The sequence below is a fragment of the Trichomonascus vanleenenianus genome (genome assembly GCF_965637985.1).
Source record: "Trichomonascus vanleenenianus strain CLIB 3782 genome assembly, contig: TRVA0_014S, whole genome shotgun sequence".
NCBI lineage: Eukaryota > Fungi > Ascomycota > Dipodascomycetes > Dipodascales > Trichomonascaceae > Blastobotrys > Blastobotrys vanleenenianus.
In genome coordinates, this window is record NW_027481873.1 from 273,781 (window position 1) to 294,445 (window position 20,665).

A 20,665-nucleotide genomic window follows, 5' to 3' on the forward strand; every position below is an offset into this window, starting at 1 on the left:
CTTCTTTTTGGATGCCTTGTATGCGTCGAGGAAGGAGGATGGTGCTTTTCGTTTCGACACGATTTCCGATTTACTTTCTTCTTCGTCATCATCGTCATTGGTGGTGGCATGCTTGGTCGATGGTTTGCGCTTGGGGAGTGGAGTGGACTCCTCGCCTCTTTCTGCCCTTCTTCGCTGCTCCATGCGCTTTTGGATAATTTGCAGCGCTCGGGCCGAGTTTGAATTATTTAGACTCGTTTCGAGGACTTTGCCTTTTGATCCGAGTCCAGCTTTGGAACTTAATGGCTTGAGTCCATATTTATCTTTCTGCTCAGTTTGATCATGTGTTTTGGGGCTGTTATCTTCACTGTCGCTGATATCGTCACCCATCCATGTTGAAATCAGGCTATTCGTTTCGCTCACGGACACTGCAAACTGTGCCGCTAGTTTATCCACCTCTTTCATATTCATATTCCGGTACCTCTATAGCTTGATTATTAAGCTACGAGCAACTTTTTTACAGTATAGTTTGAACTGATATTTGGAGGGTACTTATCACTATATTTCGTGGTTGTCGTCAAAATTTATCATATGCAATCAATCAAACATGGCGATTTAGCCGGTAACTTTGATGTTTAATTCGGCGAATTTTGTGGATCATTCGGGTTACACCAAAATTATCACGCTTAATCTACCTTGTACTATAATTGCTTACAAAATATTTTGATTTCTATTCTCTTAATTATTCGGTTGTCACTGCTATAGGTTGTTGAATTGCAGAATTTGTGGGTGTTGATGGTTATATGGCACCGGTAACTCTGAAGGGACGGTGAAACTTTCTCTATGGACAACTTGGATATTCAATTGAGAGCTATATAGAAGGCATTTTGATTACTGTACTACGGTAAATATAAGCTTTTCTGCTGATTTTGTAATTTAATGTGGTTTTATCGGCGGTTTTTTTTGGGGGTCGACAATTTGGCTATGATTTATTGGTATGTTTTTTAGGACCGGTGAGGGTTTGACGGTGAAGTAGTACTACTGAAGAATAACAATGATTGAACAATTAACAAAATACTGACTGTGTCAATGGAGGTGAGGTCTTCGTTTGGTTCTCGATAAGTTCAAGTAGCTGAGGCGCTTTTTATCAACCCTGACAGTTATGGCCGGATAAAAATTACCAATAATGATTATCCCTTGGGAAGTAAATTGATCTTGTGCCATTGGGTTATTGTAGAGGCGCAACAACGTCATATCGGAATTAATGATCACTTGGCTTCAATTGTACCAGTACGACAATTCTCTAACAGAAACTGTGTATCAACTTACTACCCATTCATTGTACTCTATTAATATGCCGGTAGTAGCTACGATATGGTATATATGCTGGAAGACTTTCCTAAAGTGACCTCTCAGGTAATGGCCGCTTAACCGTCAATTGACTCCTATAGTTGCTCTATTGAGCACCAAGGTAATACGAATAACCGACGCGGAGCGTCGCTACGGGGGGTTTGGGGGGCTGAGCCCCCCATAAACTCCAGAACTATATACATTCGAGGTTAGCGAGCCGCACTTCATGCGGCAGACTGCTCCGTTATTCGGGCGGTGCGCGGGTTATACCGCGATGCGAGTCAGGGCGCCATGCGGGTGTCCGGTTTTTCCCCCGAACCCCTCAGCGCGTTATCTCATCCCGGCATATTAGCCCCTCTATTGATCATTATGTCGCGGAGATCCAGACGAGGGGTATATCGTGGGTATCTGTTGAAAAATTTGGGGGGAAAAAAAAAGGCAATATTTGGGGGTATTTTCAAGTTGTTAAGCAGAGGAGACGAGGATTCGTATTCAGGGAAATCTGCGGTGATGTTTTCCCGAGGCTTTTTTTTTCCGATGGGCCTCACTCGGAGCTCTTCCCTCTCAACGCAGGGTCACCGTCGCCCAACAACGGAACCTACCGGCGTATGAATCGCAGTCCGATGAAAGACGCCGAAAAGTAATAAACAAAAAAGAAAGAGACCTCAAAGAAGTTGTTAGAATGATGGCGATGATGGCGATGGCGACGGCGATAGCTAATTGAGCCGCTCAGTTACAGCGTTCCCCGGGGCTCGGTGGGCAGGGGAGGGCCAGAGAGAAGGGCCGAGCCGCATTAACAAGCCGCACATGAATCAGGTTAACTTCGGACCCGAAAAATTAACTTAACCGACATTCCATCGGCCGCGGTCCTACGCGTACCCAACCACACCTGCACCACCCGCAGCAGCAGCAGCCCCCCCCTCCTCCTGCGAGCTCTTCTCCTCACCAGAGTGTGCGCAGAAGAGAAAAAGTGTCCAGAAGGAGCCTGAACGTTCCGAACACCACCAAAACCCACGGAGGAGTCAATTTTTTATTGTTTTCCCATTCACAGAACACCGGTGAAAAATGCTTAGATCTTCAATTCGATCCATTGCCCGGGCTAAGCCCGCCCAGAAGCGATTCCTGTCGCTCCACGAGTACCGGTCGGCGAACCTGCTGAAGCAGTACGGCGTCGCCGTGCCAAAGGGTGATGCCGCGACGACCGCTGAGGGCGCCGAGAAGATCGCCAAGGACCTCAACCTCGAGGATATGGTCATCAAGGCCCAGGCGCTGACCGGTGGCCGAGGCAAGGGTGTCTTCGACTCGGGCCTCAAGGGCGGTGTCAAGCTCATCTCGTCACCATACGAGGCCCGGATGTACGCCGAGCAGATGCTGGGCCACAAGCTCTTCACCAAGCAGACTGGCCCAGCCGGTAAGGAGGTAACCGCCGTGTACGTTGTCGAGCGAGAGTTCGTGCGACGGGAGGCTTACATCGCCATCCTCATGGACCGATCCGTGCAGGGCCCAATCATTGTCGCCTCTCCACAGGGCGGTATGGACATTGAGGGTGTCGCCAAGGAGACCCCAGACCAGATCTTCAAGTTCCCAGTCGACATCAACAAGGGCGTCTCGCCAGAGCTCGCCAAGGAGATCGCTGGTGTGCTCGGCTTCAGCGCCAAGGCCACTCCCCAGGCCGCTGACACCATCCAGAAGCTCTACAAGTGCTTCATCGAGCGTGATGCGACCCAGATCGAGATCAACCCGCTTTCCGAGACCGTTGACAACAAGGTTCTCGCCATGGATGCCAAGCTTGGCTTCGACGATAACGCTCAGTTCCGACAGGAGGAGGTGTGGTCGTGGCGAGATCTGTCCCAGGAGGACCCAGGCGAGATCGAGGCCGCCAAGTACAACCTCAACTACATCAAGCTCGACGGTAACATTGGCTGCCTCGTCAACGGTGCCGGTCTCGCTATGGCCACCATGGATATCATCAAGCTGCACGGCGGTGAGCCAGCCAACTTCCTCGACTGTGGTGGTGGTGCCACTGCGACCGCCATTGAAAAGGCGCTCGAGCTCATCACCTCCGACACCAACGTGACCGCCATCTTCATCAACATCTTTGGTGGTATCGTGCGATGCGACAACATCGCCAAGGGTCTCATTGCCGTCACCCAGAAGATGAACATCAACATCCCACTCGTGGTCCGACTCCAGGGCACCAAGATGGATGAGGCCAACAAGCTCATCAACGACTCCGGCCTGAAGATCTTCTCCATCACCGACCTCGAGGACGCCGCCCAGAAGGTCTGCCAGCTCTCCAACATCGTCAAGCAGGCCCGTGCCATCGACGTCAACGTCTCCTTCGAGCTGCCCCTATAAACATCCTCATGAGTTTTTAGATATAATTTAATATTCGGTATTCACCCCTCCGCGAAGCGGTGCTACGGGCGTTTGGGGGCTGGCCCCCAACTCAACTGAAGCAGTGAAGTGTATTCGAGGGCCAGCCCTCGAGCTCCCGAAGCTGGGGGACCAGCCCCCAGACCCCCGTGTTTTCTCGTTACAATTAATTGATAGCTACAATCTCTCCGCGAAGCGGAGCCCCAGGGGGGTTTGGGGGGGACTGGTCCCCCCCAATTGCGTTGGTCACTGGAGTGGCTCCGCTTCACGGAGGAATGTATTAGGTATCGTTAGAAGAAGAGAGGTTAGAAGAGGAAGAGGACTTTGTACTGGAGGCACCGGGCCCCAAGGAGGTCCCATTCTTTCTTGGAGACCCAGTTCTCGTTGACAATTTTCAGTTTGGCATAGACGCTACCGCCCTTCCAGGAGATGATCTCGGGATCCATCTCACGCGGGATGGGCATAACCTGGATCTCACGCTCGTCGTCAGCGTCGGGACGCTGCTCTGCGGCGTTCCTGAACATCATGATTCGGTCCGTGAGCAGGTGACTGAAAGCACTGAACTTGCCGCTGCCGCCCACTACCATGAGACTATCGTAAAAGTTCTGCGTCGTGTGGTGGGCCGCCGACTTCTTGGCCGCCTGCGTCACCGACTCTATAATGGCGTGGTCCAGCCCAATGCTCGGCGACTGCGTCTGGTCCAGCTGGGCATAGGCCCGGTGCTGTGCGGCGTCTCTTTCGAGCTCCTTAGGTGGTTCTGTAGTTCCATCTTTCTTGTCGCTGTTCTCCTCCGTCTGACTCTGCTGGAGGTCCTGCTCCTCCTTGAACTGCTGCTGGACAGTCTCGAAGTAGGACTCGCCGTTCGTCGCGATGGTGCCCATGTGTACGTTGATCTGAGCGTCTGATATTGGGTCGTTCGGCCGGTTCTCGTAGATGTCGACGGACCGCGGGAACAACGAGTACCTTTTAGACATCTTGAGGGCCACCGGCTTCGATTTTACATTGTTTTCAAACAGCTGTGGATAGAAAAGCCCCAGCGGGGCCACCATGACTTCGTCAAACGTCTTGAACTGGTACTTGCGGGTGCGCTGGCCCGGTGCCCGCTGGTAGAAGTTGTACAGCTGAACAGCCACATCCGCATCGTTAGTAGTGCCATAGCGCTTCTTGAGGTCTTCTACGAGCTCCCAGTCGTACTGGCGACTGATATCCAACTCGCGGTACGGGAATTCTGACCGTTTTAGCAGTCGTGCTAGAGCCCGCGTGATATCGTCACCACCATATCGGATGAGAACCCGCGAGTCTGGGACGACCATGCCTTCCTCGACGCAGCAGATACTCGTCTTTTGCGCGCCAATGTCTATAATGCATGCTGTAGAGATACCTGCGCCAAACGTCGCACCCATGGCCTCCTGGAGCACGCACACGTTGGCGAAGCCCATGCCCAAAATCAGGGAAACCATATTTATGAGATAGGATCGATCGTAGAGATCTGGTACCAGCAGCACCACGTTGTAGTCTCGGTATTGCCTGAACGTGATACTGAGTTGTTCCTCGAGCGCGTCGACAAGAATGAGGCTGATATCGCCGAGAACCTGCTGCGGCGACTCGTAATCGTACTCGTTGAGACACCCGTTTTGAATGGGCCACTTGAGGGTATATTTCGGGGAGGAGTTCGGCGGGATGTGCACTGCCTGAGTGCCTGTGTAGTATCGCTTGCCGCCGTCCGACACGTCGGTCCATTCTACGCGATACGGGTCGTTATGGTCGGGGATCTCCTCGGGGACCGTGCGCGCATTGAAGTTGGTCGCCATATTCGATGAGCTTGGCAGGATTCTACGCTTGTAGAACCGCATTCTCGTGATCAAATCGTCCTGAACAACTTTGCGCGACTGCTCAAATCCATCCTCCTCTTCCTCGTCAGCGTATCCATTTTGACTCTCGTCTTGAGAAGGAGGAGTGTCTACTCTGTGGGCAATAACGTTGGGGACAGTCTTGGGGTAGGCCATGCTAGCGGTTCCAATCCGCAGGTTTCGCGACCCGGGGTGCAGAACAATCGTTCTGGCTCCAATTGGCTCTTCCTCGGCAGGCTCAACACCCTCTTCTTTCTCGCGTTCTCTCTCGGCCTCCTTTTCCTTGTCTTTTTCCTTCTCTCTGGCCAGCCGCTCGTTGAGCTCGCGGTAGAACACAATCTGGTCGTCTCGCTTAAGGTAGTCTGTGTAGTAATTTTTCTGGTTGATTGGCGCTATGGGGGCGAACAGAGTAGCCTTGGCAGGGTTCTCTACGCGCCCTATGCCGGATACCTTGAGGATAGGCTTGGATCCGCCGCGTTTAGGCTTGGGCTTGTCGTTTTGCGACGGCGTCTGTGGAGTCTCCGATGCTTCTTTCTCCATGGTTAGCGGTTAATCCGTGGGGACTGTGGCAAAAATGGTTATAGCTTTTCAAGGTTAGTATAATCTCTATCGGGGGTGCTTTTTATCAACTTACTTGGCGTTTTAGCGTCAACGAAGTTCAGTTCTAGTCAGTTCTGGTGAGATGGCGCTGGTGGAATTTTGGGATCGATCACTTTTATTAGTTGAATTAGTGTTAATTTGTTGAGAATTGCCAAATTAAGCAATTAATTAATTAATTAATTAAAAATCGTGTAGCCGCGTAGTCTATGAATAAGCCAACTTATTGTAGATGGGGTCTCTTTCAGGAGGTGAGCAACACATTTGACCAGCCGACACTTCTCGGCACAAAGGAAGAGCTCGAAGGAAGAGCCCAATTCCCCCAAAGATATCTATTTCCTGCTCTTGGTTCCTTTGGAAGCCCTTTTTCCTCTGGCCTGTTTTATTCACACTTCTAGCCTGCTTCTTTTTATCAGCCCTGCCTCCATCTTGACTTTCCTGCTTTATCGCTCCTAGTCCTTCGTTCGTTCACTCTCTTTTCTAATTTTCTCAATTTCTTCATCAAGCCCCCAGACCCGTTTTATGTGATACTCCTTAATAGAATTCAATTCGTGCCCATACTTGTCGTATAGCCATAGAGCCCAAGGCCAATCCACGAATCTATCAAAATCGTATCTCTTAAGGAATTCTCCTTTCCATTTAAGTAAAGCGCTGGGCAAAAGGCCGGGGCATGCAAAGATGCTACTTGCCGTGGGATCTAGTGAAGTGAACGCAAAGACCCATACAACAACTCTAAAGCTTTCTCCCTCTCTGACGAGAAGAAATGCGAGAGGCTGCAGGCTGACTACAAGCGATACGCCAGCTTTATCAAGTTCTCTTTCTGCATTGATCACCTTTTCCATAATCTCCTGTCGCTGCTCGAGCGTCAGCTGTTTCGGCGATACATAGTCCATAAAATACCCATCGATAGATTCCCTGAGAACGACTGGAATTTCGCGACTCTCTTGTTCAAGATCAAGGCCGGAGGTCGCCATCATAATAAACGACCCATAGTACCGTGGAATGAATTTGCCTTGAAGATGCTGAAGTTTCCTGTAACAAGCAATGGTATGTAAGAAGCTATTTTGCGACCGCTCCGTCGCGCAAATGTCCCAGGAATATGGATCATAGATTTCCACTATCACTTGACGGTCGAGCGGGAGACCCAATTTGCTTGGAGCGTTCTTGACGGTAGCCTCAAAGAAGCGAGGAGAGGTTTCAAAAGGTGGTCGTACCTCAAAGCGTAGCTGAATCGTCACCTTATCTTCGGTCACAAAAGGTGGTCTTTGAGGCAGTGGTACGAAAGGATTCTGGTCCGTCCTGTTTGGAATGTGTAACAATCTTTCCACCTTATCGGGCTGACTGATAGGATTATAAGGATATAATTGAATATCCTTAAGGACATGATATCTTTCATCTACCAGGAGCGCCATGTTGATTACAATTTATTGGCGTCTATCTTGGAAGGTGGCGCGTATAAATAGCTCCCCTTCCTTAATTAATTAGAGTTACCTACGGTAAAACAAAGACTCAAACTTGCAGATGGCATTCAGCAAAACTAATTATGATACAGAGTTCCAATCAACTCCCGTTTAATAAGAAATGACTAGTAATATCTTCTTAAGAACCTCAAGAATGTCCATCCATTGAGATTCAGATCAAGCTGACAGACCAGAGACTGGTGTGAGCAACCTTATCACAATTTACCCGTAGAACAATCTAACTGTCCCACACATACGGATTTACACGGTCAAGATCTATCTCAGGGTGTCGCATAGGAAAATGATACGTGTAATTAGTTACCGGTATTTAAGTACCAAGATACGAATTCAATAGTGAATTGTTCTGACGGATGTATCCTAAAAAAGGGTGAGAGTAGCGGAAGAGATATATACCTACTATTCCCTGTAAACTGTTCAGCAGTAGCTTTTGGCTATTATTATTGCCGAAACAGAGCTATAAACCTGATACGCACAGTATTACCCACAACAGGTACCATGATACGAATTCAATTGTGGTTGCTCTGCTGAATGAATTCTTAATAATGGTAAAAGTATAGAACAATACCAATTATTTTATTTGAGCTACTTAACAGCAATTATGGTTGCAAAAACAGAGCTGTAGAAAAGATCTTTGTGCGCTGTAGGGTACTACAGTAGCTATTGGTGTAAGCGTTGTGTTACAAATGTTGTTACAAATTATGTAGTTACGCCAACAACGATTGTAAAGCACAGCGGTGGGCCCCGCATCGCAGAGGACCAATTGAGGTTCATTTTTATATGCTCATAAACTAAACTTTTTGCTGGATTGTATCGGACTGCTCCTGCCAGATGGTCTGTCCGAGCAAGTGCATACTTGAGGTTCTCCCCACACGCCGGCCAACCGGCCCACTAGCAAGCCAACAGTAAGCAGCACTACAGAAACTGTAATCATAAACTAACGTCACCTCTGGCTCACTATATCATTAGTCACTTGGCATGTGACGTATTTCACAATTCATAGCTGGTCCTATGGCAGCGGATAAATGGCCCTAATGGCAGCGAAATAATTAAGTAAAATGAATTACTAGGTAGATATTTCACCCAACGTTAGTGAAAAATCTCATAGATAGCGAAAAATTCGAGATCAACCCCATCAAATAACGTCCACAATCTACGAAGCACTGGAGCTCCAAGTCATTCATAGCACTGTAACGAGCACCAAAAAGCGCCGTGCTTCCCTAGAAAACTCTATTGCCTGCTTTTCAGGGCTGTAAATATAGAAAGGCATTGAACAACAGAGCCATGACTACTCGCTATAGCGGACGGGGGCTTATCAGACGCCTCGAGATGTTGAGGCCAAATAGAGCCATTGCCTCAGCCTATGCACCCATGAAAAGAATTTTGCTCCAGCAAAGGGGCGAATTCCACAGCTCAACTCCAGTCAAAGGAATAGAAGACACAGAGGAAGAAGCTGATCTATACGAACGAGGCAACGTCCCCGAACCTTTGCATTACCAAGATATCAATTACAGACTCCCGTACTCGCCCCGAGCGTACAAACAACGGCAGCACAACCTCGAACGGACGCGATTCCAGGACTTGAAAATTGTCCGCTTGGCGTCGGGCAAAGGCGGAGACGGCAAGATCTCCTTCATGAGGGACGCCAACCGCGCCAAAGGCCCGCCAGACGGCGGCGACGGCGGTCGCGGAGGCGCCGTCTATATCCAGGCGGTGGAAGGAGAGACGAGTCTCAACAAGATCCGGTTCCACTACAAAGCGGAGGACGGGCGATCAGGAGGATCGACGCAGCTGGCAGGGCGCAATGGCGACAATGTGCTCCTGACCGTGCCTGTGGGTACAGTAGTGCGGTGGATCCCAGACCCCAAGACGCTACACGAGTACCTCCCCGAAGGGGTCGAAGCTGTTGAGACCGTCAACGAGATTGACATTCCCATGCAAGCCGTCGAGAACGAGTATATCGAGGAGGTGGACATTGCGCTGAATCGCGAGAGTTATGCCGACGGCGAGGGGTGGATCTTCAAGGATAAGGACGAGGAGTATCACGTTGCTAAGGAGTACTTCCAGAACCTCAAGCGCAAGGTCAAGTTTTATGATTTGATTACGCGGCGGCAGGAGGAGAAGGAGGACTTATTCCCGCTGGACGGGCTCGATCTCGACGAGGCTGGAGCGCCGCAGCTGCTGCTCAAAGGCGGGCGCGGCGGCATGGGCAACATGCACTTCCACACGCCTACGATCCGTAATCCGCGGTTTGCAAAGCGAGGGCGGGGCAACATCGAGGCGTTCTTCCTGCTGGAGCTGAAGCTGCTGGCGGATCTAGGCCTTGTAGGGCTGCCCAATGCAGGGAAGAGCACTCTGCTGCGAGCCATTAGTCGAGCCCGCCCGCGCGTAGGACACTGGGAATTTACGACGCTCAATCCCACGGTAGGCACCATTTCGGATGGGGTAACGGGGGATTCGTTTACCGTGGCGGACATTCCAGGTATCATCAGGGGCAGCAGCGCCGATAAGGGCATGGGGCTGGATTTCCTGCGGCACATCGAGAGATCCAAGGGCATTGTGTTTGTTTCCGCGTTAGATCGCCATGACGTGTGTGGGGATCTGGATGTATTGCTAGCGGAGCTTGGCGAGGAGCGAATGGCGGGGCGCCAAGTGCTGGTCATTGCGACGAAGGCGGACGTCGAGGGAGCCCAGGAGAAGTTCCGGGAACTCAAGCAGTACGTTGCAGAGCTCAATGAAGAGTGGATGGTGATTCCGTGCTGTGCGAAAAAGTCGGAGAATGTTGAGGCGGTTATCCAGGCCATGGGCAGCATTGCCAAGGCATAGCCAATATTCTCCAATGGTTTTTGCTCAACGCTGAATACGGCGATCATACTTTATTTGTGGCTAGGAGTTGTCTCGTACCTGAATCCGCAGTCTTATCCGCTACATATGCCCGGCAGGAGATCCGCTATGTGTCCAGCAGGAGCTGTATGTCTATCGTGTTGGAGTGGTCCGACCACTTCAGGGCCCCAAAGGGGGAGGGAGGTCCTACATTCCAACCTCCTTTGGGGACGAGAACGGTTTTTACCGTTTTGGAATTAAATTTCTCAGGAAGGGGAATAAATAATTGGCCTAATCGGGCCAATACTGGTGATAGCCGTATAACCTTCCATACCAGTTGACGTATACACATACGTATTACACAGTAGATTGCGATATGCTGGGTTCTTTCCACGTGTGTAGGTTCTCCAACATGTGGATATTTGCGTCGGAGGTACCAGTTGAATCGAATCTAGGAACAGGGGTGGACACTTAAGACAATCGTTCCATCAGTCAAAGACCGGCCAGACAGGGATTGAGAGAGCAACTGTAAGATTTGTAGTACTGTACTCTATTACACCATGCCTATATTGTATAGCAATTACAAGTAATGCGCTACGTACGCTGTACTACAGTGCAGAATTATATTACGGGATTGACATTACGGCGCATAGCCAACGCGCCTAGTCGTATCTCTTGTACATCTCTTACGTGGAGTACAGATAAAGATACGGGTATTACAAGTAGAGTAGCCAATGGTTCCTTGAAACTGGCCTTACATCATTGTAGTAGGGGGGAAGTCTATACCATGGTAACGACAACGCCTCCTCAACTCCCTAGAGGAGTGAATTGAGAGAGGAGGGTTACCAGCCGATCGAGATCTTGGGGCATTGCCGGATTGGGGCAAAATCCATTCGCGTCGTAGAGATAATGACCACTGCATGTCCCCGATTGCATGCGAGATCGTTATTATGTGACAGGGGCCCCAATGCGGTAATTAAATTAGACAGGGGGGGTGGTGTGGTCCCAAAGAGCAGACACAGTCACAGTTTGGGGGGTGCGCGCGTCGCGTTTGGGTGGTGCGCGCGAGATGCGTGGTCGGCTCGTCGCGGTTCCTAAAACAGCCCGAGACTCTCCCTCCCTTTCTTCCTTTTTTCCCCTTTCTTCACCAGAGGGCGGAAGAGGTAAGTCAATTTAATTTTGTGGAAACGGCGATTGGATATGATGAGCATTATGCTGTGCACCAGTCTGAGCAGGATACTTTTGTTCTCTTCTTGCTTATGAGGACCAGGTAACATCCAATACCATACTTACTGACCCCATTGCCGTTTCAGATGAGTGTATCCGTTTTACTAACAATTTTAGCCAATCATTATTCAAGTAGTACAGAATACACATGTTAGAATTATTACTATAGCAGTAAAGAATTATTACAGTAGTGGTAAGAATATTACAGTAGTAGGAATATTACTGTAGCAGAATGGTGAAATAATAATGAGGTCCAGAACCGACCACATAAAGTGCCAGTACAGTACTAACAGCGGTAATAATGTTGCTTTTGGCGCGAAATGCGTGCGAGATCGCTTCGCGACCCCCTGCTGTAGAGTGGTGAAAATGGCTGGAGGCTGCAAGGCGTGGCTAGCCAGGAGCCAAGGGTGTGGCCCGTGGAAAAAGCAACCTACGCAGGAGGCTGGGCTGCACTGGTTACTTTTCCGTACCTGTCAATTGTATGAGGATCCAAATGATACAGATGGTGGAAAATGGCCAGGGACTAGGAACCAGGGTACACGTTTATAAATAATGGTGGGGTTCCAGTTGTCTTTTTTTTCATTTCACCAGCTTCTTCCATCGTCATCAGCTTCACCATTATATCAACAGCATCGTTGATTGAACCTTCCTTTTTGAGCACAGTTACAACAACCGCCGTTCACTATCCGGTTAGAAAGACTTTCCGTTCATTAGACTTTCTCCAATTACTGTTCACCGGTAATTTTGCATTTTAATTTTAACCAGCCTCGACCTGAGTTAAAGTTGATAACGGGCTGCGCCAAACTCATTGTTCAACCCTTTTAATATATATTCAATTGAACACCAAAGAAAATCGACCAATTGAATAAAAAAATGTCGGATCGAGAGGCCCTCAATGCATTCGTCAGCTGCCCCGTCAACTCGTCCATGATCTCATACCTGGTCTCGACGACGTCGACAGTCATCCAATGCTACGACACGCAGTATTCGTACCCATCTCCACCTGCCAGCCCCACTGGCCCGACCACACAATCCGGCAGCAAGCTGCCGTCGCTCTATGACTTCATCTGCACCCTTGTCAAGCGCTCCAACGTCCAGACCGGCACCCTCATGACGACGCTGGTGTATCTTGCGCGATTGCGCGCGAAGCTGCCGCCAATGAGCAAGGGCATCCCATGCACGAGACACCGCGTCTTCCTTGCATGCCTTATTCTGGCCGCAAAGAACCTGAACGACTCGTCCCCAAAGAACTTCTACTGGGCTCGTCACACGGGTGGCCTCTTCTCACTCGAAGAAGTTAACCTCATGGAAAAACAGTTGCTCTACCTGCTCGACTGGGACGTGCGAGTCACCGAAAAGCACCTCTACGAGCACTTTGCTCCGTTCCTGGCCCCAATCAAGGTGCAGCTTCTGCAGCTGCAAGAGCAGCGCGAGCGCGAGCTAATGCTCCAGTATCAGTACCAGATGCAGTCTCCACCACAATCCATGAAGAAGCACCGATCTTCGCGATCCCTGCGGCCTCAGCCGCTCGAGTCGACCCCATCGCATCACCAGTCGTACTATCCGTCTCCACCAGTCTCCCCCACAAAGTACCAGCCAGCGCCCCAGCTCTCGCACAGCTCCACACCTTCGCCATACTCCTCTGGCAACCCGTCGCCAGAGTACCGCTACAGCCAGCTGGCCCACCCGCCACTGCCTACTGTCAACTCGGCCACTACTCACCAGCCAAGGAAACAGCGCAGCCTTAATCTGCTCTCGCGCTTCTGGAACCGCGACTCCGAGCCAGTGTACTAACTTTTAATCTTCTTCCTGTATAGACTTACCTTATTTATTGTATTTATTCTGCATTTTTTTGAACTCCTGCTATTCAATTGACTTGGGGGGCCAGCCCCCCTAACCCCCCGTAGCTCCGCTTCGCGGAGGAACTCTTGGCTATTCATGAACGCGATAACTAGTACAATTCTATTGATTCCAAAGGAGAAACCTCTGTGCTTCACTTGGGGGGCCAGCCCCCCAAACCCCCCGTAGCTCTGCTTCGCGGAGGAACTCTACCAGTCCCCTTTTGAGATCAATGGAATTGATTAAACCTGACTTCGTTAAAGCACTGTTTACGCAATATGTCCTAGACCATTTCACCTGCAGGTTTTTGTAGGAACACCTCCGCGAAGCGGAGCTACGGGGGGGTTTGGGGGCTGGCCCCCCAAGAGAACCGATGCCTCCCCCGACATCTGCAGATAAACTCGTCTGTGATGACTTCAATGACCTACAACTAAACATGAAGCAAGAAAAGTGTCGAGTCAGAAACACACCACTTGGAGCAATCTCTGACTAACCGCTAGGCGCGTATTGGGGGATGCATAATGCACAGTCGCCCTGCTGTTCGGACTGCTTGAATGGGCCAGTAACGCACGGCTGTAACGGGCGCCCGCTCCCGCACACACAACGGGCTACCAGTAGCGGGGGTTCCGACCAGTACCGCCTAAAGCAAAATAATGACATAGTAATTCCAATATTACCATACTAAAATAGAAGATAATTCCGTGTATCAATAAAAAGGGTATTTCCACCAAGAGATGGATTTATTTCCACGAATGGAAGGATAGCCGTGTGTGTATTAGCGACATGCGGCGCGGAGGGCCGGCCGCCCCGCCCGCCGCCGCCTTAATTTATTTTCGGTGGCAAAGCAATCAAGTTACGTTCGCTTGTTACGTGCCGCCCCGGGGTGGGCGCGCTGCCGACAGGCCGGTTCCTCCCACCTACATACAACCTTCACACACGACACGGGGGTTTTTGTCAGAGCAGTGGCAAAAAGAGGATCGGAAGAGGATATAAAGGAAATTAGATGCCAGGAGAGGTTTTTTTTCTGACTTGATTGAAAATTCTTATTTATTGTTAACGACGACTGCGGTTTTTTTTTTTTAATTTTTTGTTTTGATGAAATTTTGCTGTGGCGACTTTTTCCACTAAGGACCGAAACCCACACCCCTCCCCCCAATTTAATCAAGCTTCTCCCCGAGTGTTTCGAGAATGAGAGAAGCCAACTTCAGATCGGTGCCGTCGAATTGTGCGTCGATCGTACTGACAACGACGCTCTACGACCGGCGGGCGCTCGACTGTACCTCCGATAAGCCGCTCCTCAACTCGTTAAACAACCTGGCGTACCTGACCTCGACGTCGGCGCGCGTTCGCGATACGCTATGCATGGACGGAGGCCTCGAGCGCCTGGTAGCCATTCTTAAAGATGGGTGTCGCAAGGACTGTAAGTCGTACAAGTATCAGTACTCGAGCGAGATGATGCTGGCATGGAAGTGGGCCCTGGCGTTCCAGTGCCTCGTATTCCTGGGCACCCGCGGTACGGAACACATTCGGTGTCGTGCCGTTGACGCCGGGCTCATTCCCGTCATTACGACGATCCTCGACAACTATCTGGCCATCACGGAGTACGAGTCGATGCTCAACCGCCAGATGAGCATGAGCCTGCGCAACATTCAGATGCATAGACGGTTTTTGTTTCAGCAGCAGCTCAACCAGCGCCAGGACCCGGACGCGCAGTCCATTGTGTCCAACACGCCGACCCTGGCCTCCTCCACTACTTCAATTGCAAGCTCTATTAACACTACCATCACCGAGGACGTGCAGCAGATTGAAAACGTCCAGTTCCCCCAGGAGGTTGCTCAAGCCGCGTCGGCGGTTGAATTCGCCACCCTCGCCGAGCCGGCCTCCACCACCGCCACTGGCCCCAATGACGCGGCTGGTAATACTAATCCTGGTGCTGCCGTTTTCAGCCGTATGGTCCCAACGCGCGCGCAGCCCCACCCCACCACCACCGTTGCAACCCATGAGGGTATGATGCCGCAGGAGATGCGGCGCGAGCGGCTGCCGCTTCAGCCGCAGCAAGTCGCCGCTACCACGGCCACCACTGATGCCACCGGAGCTACCACCACCACTGCCACAAACAATAATGGGCAGCGACGGCAGCAGCAGCAGCAGCAGCGGAACCTTTCAGCGACGCTTAACAACAGCGGCGGCTCGGATCCTGTTTCTCCACGACAGTTTTATAGAGACATTGTGCGCCCCGCCGAGGAGGACGTCATTTGGGCGCTCGAAATCCTCGCCTTTGTGTCCAAGTACCCATACCTCAAGCCCACGTTCCAGAACTCGCATCTCGTACCGCAGCTGTCGGTGCGTGAGCGCTACTCCATTCCGTCCGTGGTCATGCAATCCGTCCCCGAGCCAGAGATCTACAATGCCAACAACCACCCGAGCCTCCCTGGCGTCGATTCCGAGCTCAAGCTGCCCCACATCTTTGCTCCCTTCTATAACCCGTCTGGCGCTGGCTGCTGCCCGTTTGTCAACAAGAACAACACCGCCGCAGCAGCTTCTAGCGACGACGACGAGGAAGAAGAAGGCAGCGAGATCGAGGACAAGCTTGGCCGAGGCTACGACAATGCAGAGGACTCGGATGCCGATTCAGAGAAGCTCGACTACGAAGAGTACGATTTCGAGGCGACCAGCGCCAACCTGAGCCCGGAGTACACCAATGCTACGCCCGTGAACCTGTTCCCGCTAGTAGAGAAGTTCACGCTCAAGATGTACCCCAAGGACATCCAGTACTGGGCCGGTGTCGTTATGCGCAATTCGTGTCGTAAGGACGAGAGTCGTGGCGGCATTAGACAGTGCGCGTCGTTTGCATGCGGCAAGTGGGAGGAATACCCGCGGCAGTTTGCAAAGTGCCGCCGGTGCAAGCGATCGCGATACTGCTCCAAGCCGTGCCAGCTTCAGGCATGGGGATACCATCGTTACTGGTGCTCTCCGTGTGGCGACCGGTCTGAAAACAACAATGCATCTTCCTCCACCACATCATCAAGGCAGGAATCGTCATCATCGCATCACCATCACCATCATCACCACCACCGTGGGCGACCGCAGGAACTACAGCAGCAACAAGGGCCAGAACAGCAGCAGGAACAAGACGTGCCGACTCCTACTGCCGCTACACCCACCGTCGCAGAGCCACAGGTATCTACCTCGATGGCCTCGGCATCGCCCGCCTTGTAGCAAAGGATATAATTTATTATTGCATGTTAATTCTTCGATGTTGTGTCAAGGCATGCTGTCCTGCTCATGGTTGTATATATTGTATTTTTACTGTTATTTATTGCATTGGTGTGCGTTATTCGATAAGTCTTCTATTATACTGGCTCATCATTATATACTTGATGATATGGCTCTCGATATACTTGGTGATATGGCATTCCATTTACTTGATATTTACTTGATGATACGGCTTTCCATTATACTTGATGATATATGGACCTTTCTACCTATCAAACCAGTCCTCAACTTCTCAAAGACTCAAGACGATCATACACAAGCAGTTGGAAGACTGGGTCCATCAAATACCGTGAAATACCATCAAATACCACGAAATACCACAGAATGCCCCCGAAATACCAATTATATACCCCACACTTCTATTATCTCTACATGAAAAGATCTTATCGAGTATCACTCGTCTAGCTAACAACCGCTATTAGTCTCGGCGACTGCGCCGATGATGGTACGAAACGGGCCTTAGCTTCTCCGGTAACGGAACTTCGGCGTATCGCTTTCCCCTCAATCACCAAACGCTGCTCTACACTACGAATTATAATTTGCTTGGAATGCACTCAAGTTGAACTCTTGGACGCCTCTTAAACATTATACCAACCAATAAAATAGTATTCGAAGAGGCTCGAAAGACCCGACTCCACTGCGTGCCCTGTATAGAATGTGACGTCGGATGATTTAGCGATGCCCGCAGGCGGGGGGGGGGAGGGAAAAGGGAGGGGGTCTCGCTTATGTGGGGTAGCGGACTATCAAAGGGCCGAACGAGTTCACTCCCCCACAATATGGCTGCACATTAGCGTATATATAAGAGAGCCCCGAAGACGTTCAGAACAGGCGTTAGGCAGGAAAGACGAAGAAGATGGTTACAAACACACAAGGGATCACTATCAAGAACATCAGGACATACATCAACCCGGACAAGAAGCCGGATGGCAGCGGCGGAGCCTCAGGCGGCGATTACCACGACGTCGCGGCAGGCCACTGGCTCATTGACTCCAAGTTCTCCACTCCCATGTCGAGATACCCGGAGCACAGCAAGTCGCGAGTCGACTTCGGCATCAATGTGTTGGGATCGTGCCATGTCGAGATCGAGGCATCTGACGGCACGGTCGGCTTCGCGACGGGCCTCGGCGGTGAGCCGGCCTGCTTCCTCATCCAGAAGCACTTCAGGCGGTTCCTGATCGGATCTGATCCGCGGGATATCAACCGTCTATGGGACCAGATGTACCGGGCCTCTCTGTTCTACGGCCGCAAGGGTCTGCCGGTGGCTGCGATCTCGGCAGTTGATCTCGCCCTGTGGGATCTGCTGGGCAAGCTGCGAAACGAGCCGGTTTACAAGCTCATTGGCGGTGCCGTTAAGGACGAAATCAGCTTCTACTGCACTGGCGTGAACCCGTTGGCCGCGAAGAAGCTTGGCTTCTGGGGCGCCAAGGTGCCTCTTCCGTATGGTCCAGACGATGGCCACGAGGGTCTCAGGAAGAACGTCAAGTTCCTCGAGTCTCATCGATCCCAGGTCGGCGATGACTTCCCACTCATGGTGGACTGTTGGATGTCTCTGACTGTGCCATACACCATTGAGCTTGCCAATGCCACCAAGCATTTGAACCTGAACTGGCTCGAGGAGACCCTGAGTCCTGACGAGACCGCGGACTCCTACACCCGAATGAAGCAGGCAATTCCGTTTGTCAAGCTGACTACCGGTGAGCATGAGTATACGCGGTACGGTTTCCGGGACCTCATCACCAGCCGAAGCGTCGACATTATCCAGCCAGACGTCATGTGGGTTGGCGGTCTCACTGAGCTGCTTCGAGTCAGCGCAATGGCTAGTGCATATGATATCCCAGTCGTTCCACACGCTTCGGGTGCTTACAGCTACCACTTTATGGTTTCCCAGCCGAACACTCCGTTCCAGGAGTATCTCTCTACTGCGCCAAATGCCGACAAGGTGTTGCCGGTGTTTGGTGATCTGTTTGTCGATGAGGTCATCCCACACAACGGCAAGATTAGGGTGTCCGATATGAACAAGCCAGGGTTTGGATTGACGCGAAACGATAAGGTCCAGCTTCAGGAAGTACGATATTAGCTTAATTTGACAAAGACATGATAACGGATTAATAGATTGATGGATTTCCTTTTATGCAGCAATTACAGATTCTGTCTTTCTGTTAGCGGTTATTTGCAAACTCAAAAGTGGTAAATTTATAATTGACGGAGCATCAACGGATTCCTATCCTTTCAAAGGTAATGGCGGAAGAGCTCTTTATAAAGATGCAGGTATAAATGAGAGTTGAATATTCATTATTGCTCGATTATATCCGGAACTTAGATTGACCAATGACCCTAGTCAGTAGGATTGTTGTGTCGAATTGCGGAGACCGGACCGCATACCGTAATATTTGTACATTTCGTGGTTCTACCATAACCTCAAACTGGCATTTTTATTGAAAAGTGGATCTTTAAAAGGTTATTCTTTTCGCTTACAATTATTATTGATAAAATTATTAAAGCACTTGACAATTGGAGGATTATAGGTGCATGGAACTATCACTAGAATTACGCCTCATTCAAACAGACCTTTTTACAATTCCCATGGCCAGGCAAACCGGCCCTTTTCCGATCAAATGAATGCCCTCTATACGTGGCTCTACGGCCCTTCGCCAAAGATTAGCTGATATATATATGACCCGCCGACCTTCGGCACAAACGAAGGAATTTATTATTTAATTAGTCAAAACAGGCCCATTGTAGAGTTGAAGAGTGCGAGTTTAGCTTCCTAACAGAGCTGTCACTCTGACGCTCGGGGTTTACGCAGTCACCACGGCACCTATGTGATGCAGCTGTGAGACCCACTTAATATGTATTGTAACTTGATAGTTTGTATGTATGTATTGAATGGAGTTTTCTAGCATCAGCAAAGAGCATTATCAAGTTAGCCATTTCAAATAACATTATACAAGCCCTATGAATGAAAATCTATTAACGTCCTTGAGGGGCCGAAGGCCAGAGACATTACTTAAATACAGATGCATGTAATCTTTCTTATCGGTGGTAATGATTTCCCGGTATTTTGCGGGAGCGGTGTCATCGATGATGTTCTACCTGTTCTTGCTCTAGAAGAAAGGGTTTTCCCTCGTGCAATTAGCGCCTCGGCGCTAAGGAAATCGGCCCCATCAACCAAAGGTTTTTGATTTTCATTGATTTATAATATGTTGAAATGTCTGCTTAGCGGACAAATATGTTGATGTACTATGTACTATAACTTGGTGACACAGTCGCAACGGGCTCGAAATTTATTCATTTCATCGCATTCCGTGTTGCGAATGAAGTTGCCATATGAGCTTGCAAAATACCGCTTGTTCCCTGGGATCAGGGAGGCGACCTTTGTTATCGAGGGCACAGAATCTAGAGGCGGTGACGGAGCCCTAAACCCCTCCTTGTTACTGCACCTACTATGTAAGGCTTACTGTCACGGCCAGTGGGACAATATTACTTATTTGAAACGGTAGCGGGCAAAAGATTCATTCATTCATACTTATTGCTGCCCCTTGCCGGCTGCTGTAGGGCTTGCGGTCCCTTCAAGGGAATATCATCTTTCTGGACGCAGGATATGCTTATATGTGTGCAATTCAAAAGCTATATCCACTCAAACAAACGCCATTGCAAAGCCAGTACCGAGAGATTATGTCATCGACTAGGGAGAATGATCATCCTTGCACCAAAAGACGCACAATTAAACCAAAAATATCATAATAATAATATATCTTGATTAGAGTCTAAGCTAACGCTAAGGAAGACTGTGTCTAAACATTTGGCTTCAACAGCCGACTCAATATAAACATTAAAATATAATCAATGGCAGAACATTAAGTAGCCTGG

The 20,665-nt window shown here is 50.2% G+C and overlaps 7 protein-coding genes across 7 annotated transcripts; 5 read left to right on the forward strand and 2 right to left on the reverse strand.

The window, feature by feature from the left end:
• Positions 1-2,394: 2,394 nt before the first annotated feature.
• On the forward strand, positions 2,395-3,687 carry LSC2 (succinate--CoA ligase (GDP-forming) subunit beta; the record flags this gene model as incomplete). Its single annotated transcript, XM_076684338.1, has 1 exon — positions 2,395-3,687. The coding sequence occupies one exon, from the start codon at positions 2,395-2,397 to the stop codon at positions 3,685-3,687; it is 1,293 nt and encodes a 430-aa protein (XP_076541546.1).
• Positions 3,688-4,010: 323 nt separating this feature from the next.
• On the reverse strand, positions 4,011-6,220 carry ARP8 (Arp8p; the record flags this gene model as incomplete). Its single annotated transcript, XM_076684339.1, has 2 exons — positions 6,190-6,220; positions 4,011-6,139 (listed from the first exon to the last, which is right to left on the reverse strand). Exon 2 carries the CDS (start codon positions 6,093-6,095, stop codon positions 4,011-4,013), a length of 2,085 nt encoding a protein of 694 aa, XP_076541547.1. The 5' UTR covers positions 6,096-6,139; positions 6,190-6,220.
• A 384-nt stretch (positions 6,221-6,604) lies between these two features.
• On the reverse strand, positions 6,605-7,564 carry TRVA0_014S02894 (uncharacterized protein; the record flags this gene model as incomplete). Its single annotated transcript, XM_076684340.1, has 1 exon — positions 6,605-7,564. The coding sequence occupies one exon, from the start codon at positions 7,562-7,564 to the stop codon at positions 6,605-6,607; it is 960 nt and encodes a 319-aa protein (XP_076541548.1).
• A 1,437-nt stretch (positions 7,565-9,001) lies between these two features.
• Positions 9,002-10,456, forward strand: MTG2 (putative GTPase MTG2; the record flags this gene model as incomplete). Its single annotated transcript, XM_076684341.1, has 1 exon — positions 9,002-10,456. One exon carries the CDS (start codon positions 9,002-9,004, stop codon positions 10,454-10,456), a length of 1,455 nt encoding a protein of 484 aa, XP_076541549.1.
• Positions 10,457-12,553: 2,097 nt separating this feature from the next.
• On the forward strand, positions 12,554-13,474 carry PCL9 (PHO85 cyclin-9; the record flags this gene model as incomplete). Its single annotated transcript, XM_076684342.1, has 1 exon — positions 12,554-13,474. One exon carries the CDS (start codon positions 12,554-12,556, stop codon positions 13,472-13,474), a length of 921 nt encoding a protein of 306 aa, XP_076541550.1.
• A 1,407-nt stretch (positions 13,475-14,881) lies between these two features.
• Positions 14,882-16,738, forward strand: MUB1 (MYND-type zinc finger protein MUB1; the record flags this gene model as incomplete). Its single annotated transcript, XM_076684343.1, has 1 exon — positions 14,882-16,738. The coding sequence occupies one exon, from the start codon at positions 14,882-14,884 to the stop codon at positions 16,736-16,738; it is 1,857 nt and encodes a 618-aa protein (XP_076541551.1).
• Positions 16,739-17,648: 910 nt separating this feature from the next.
• TRVA0_014S02982 (uncharacterized protein) lies at positions 17,649-18,872 on the forward strand (the record flags this gene model as incomplete). Its single annotated transcript, XM_076684344.1, has 1 exon — positions 17,649-18,872. The coding sequence occupies one exon, from the start codon at positions 17,649-17,651 to the stop codon at positions 18,870-18,872; it is 1,224 nt and encodes a 407-aa protein (XP_076541552.1).
• Positions 18,873-20,665: the final 1,793 nt, after the last annotated feature.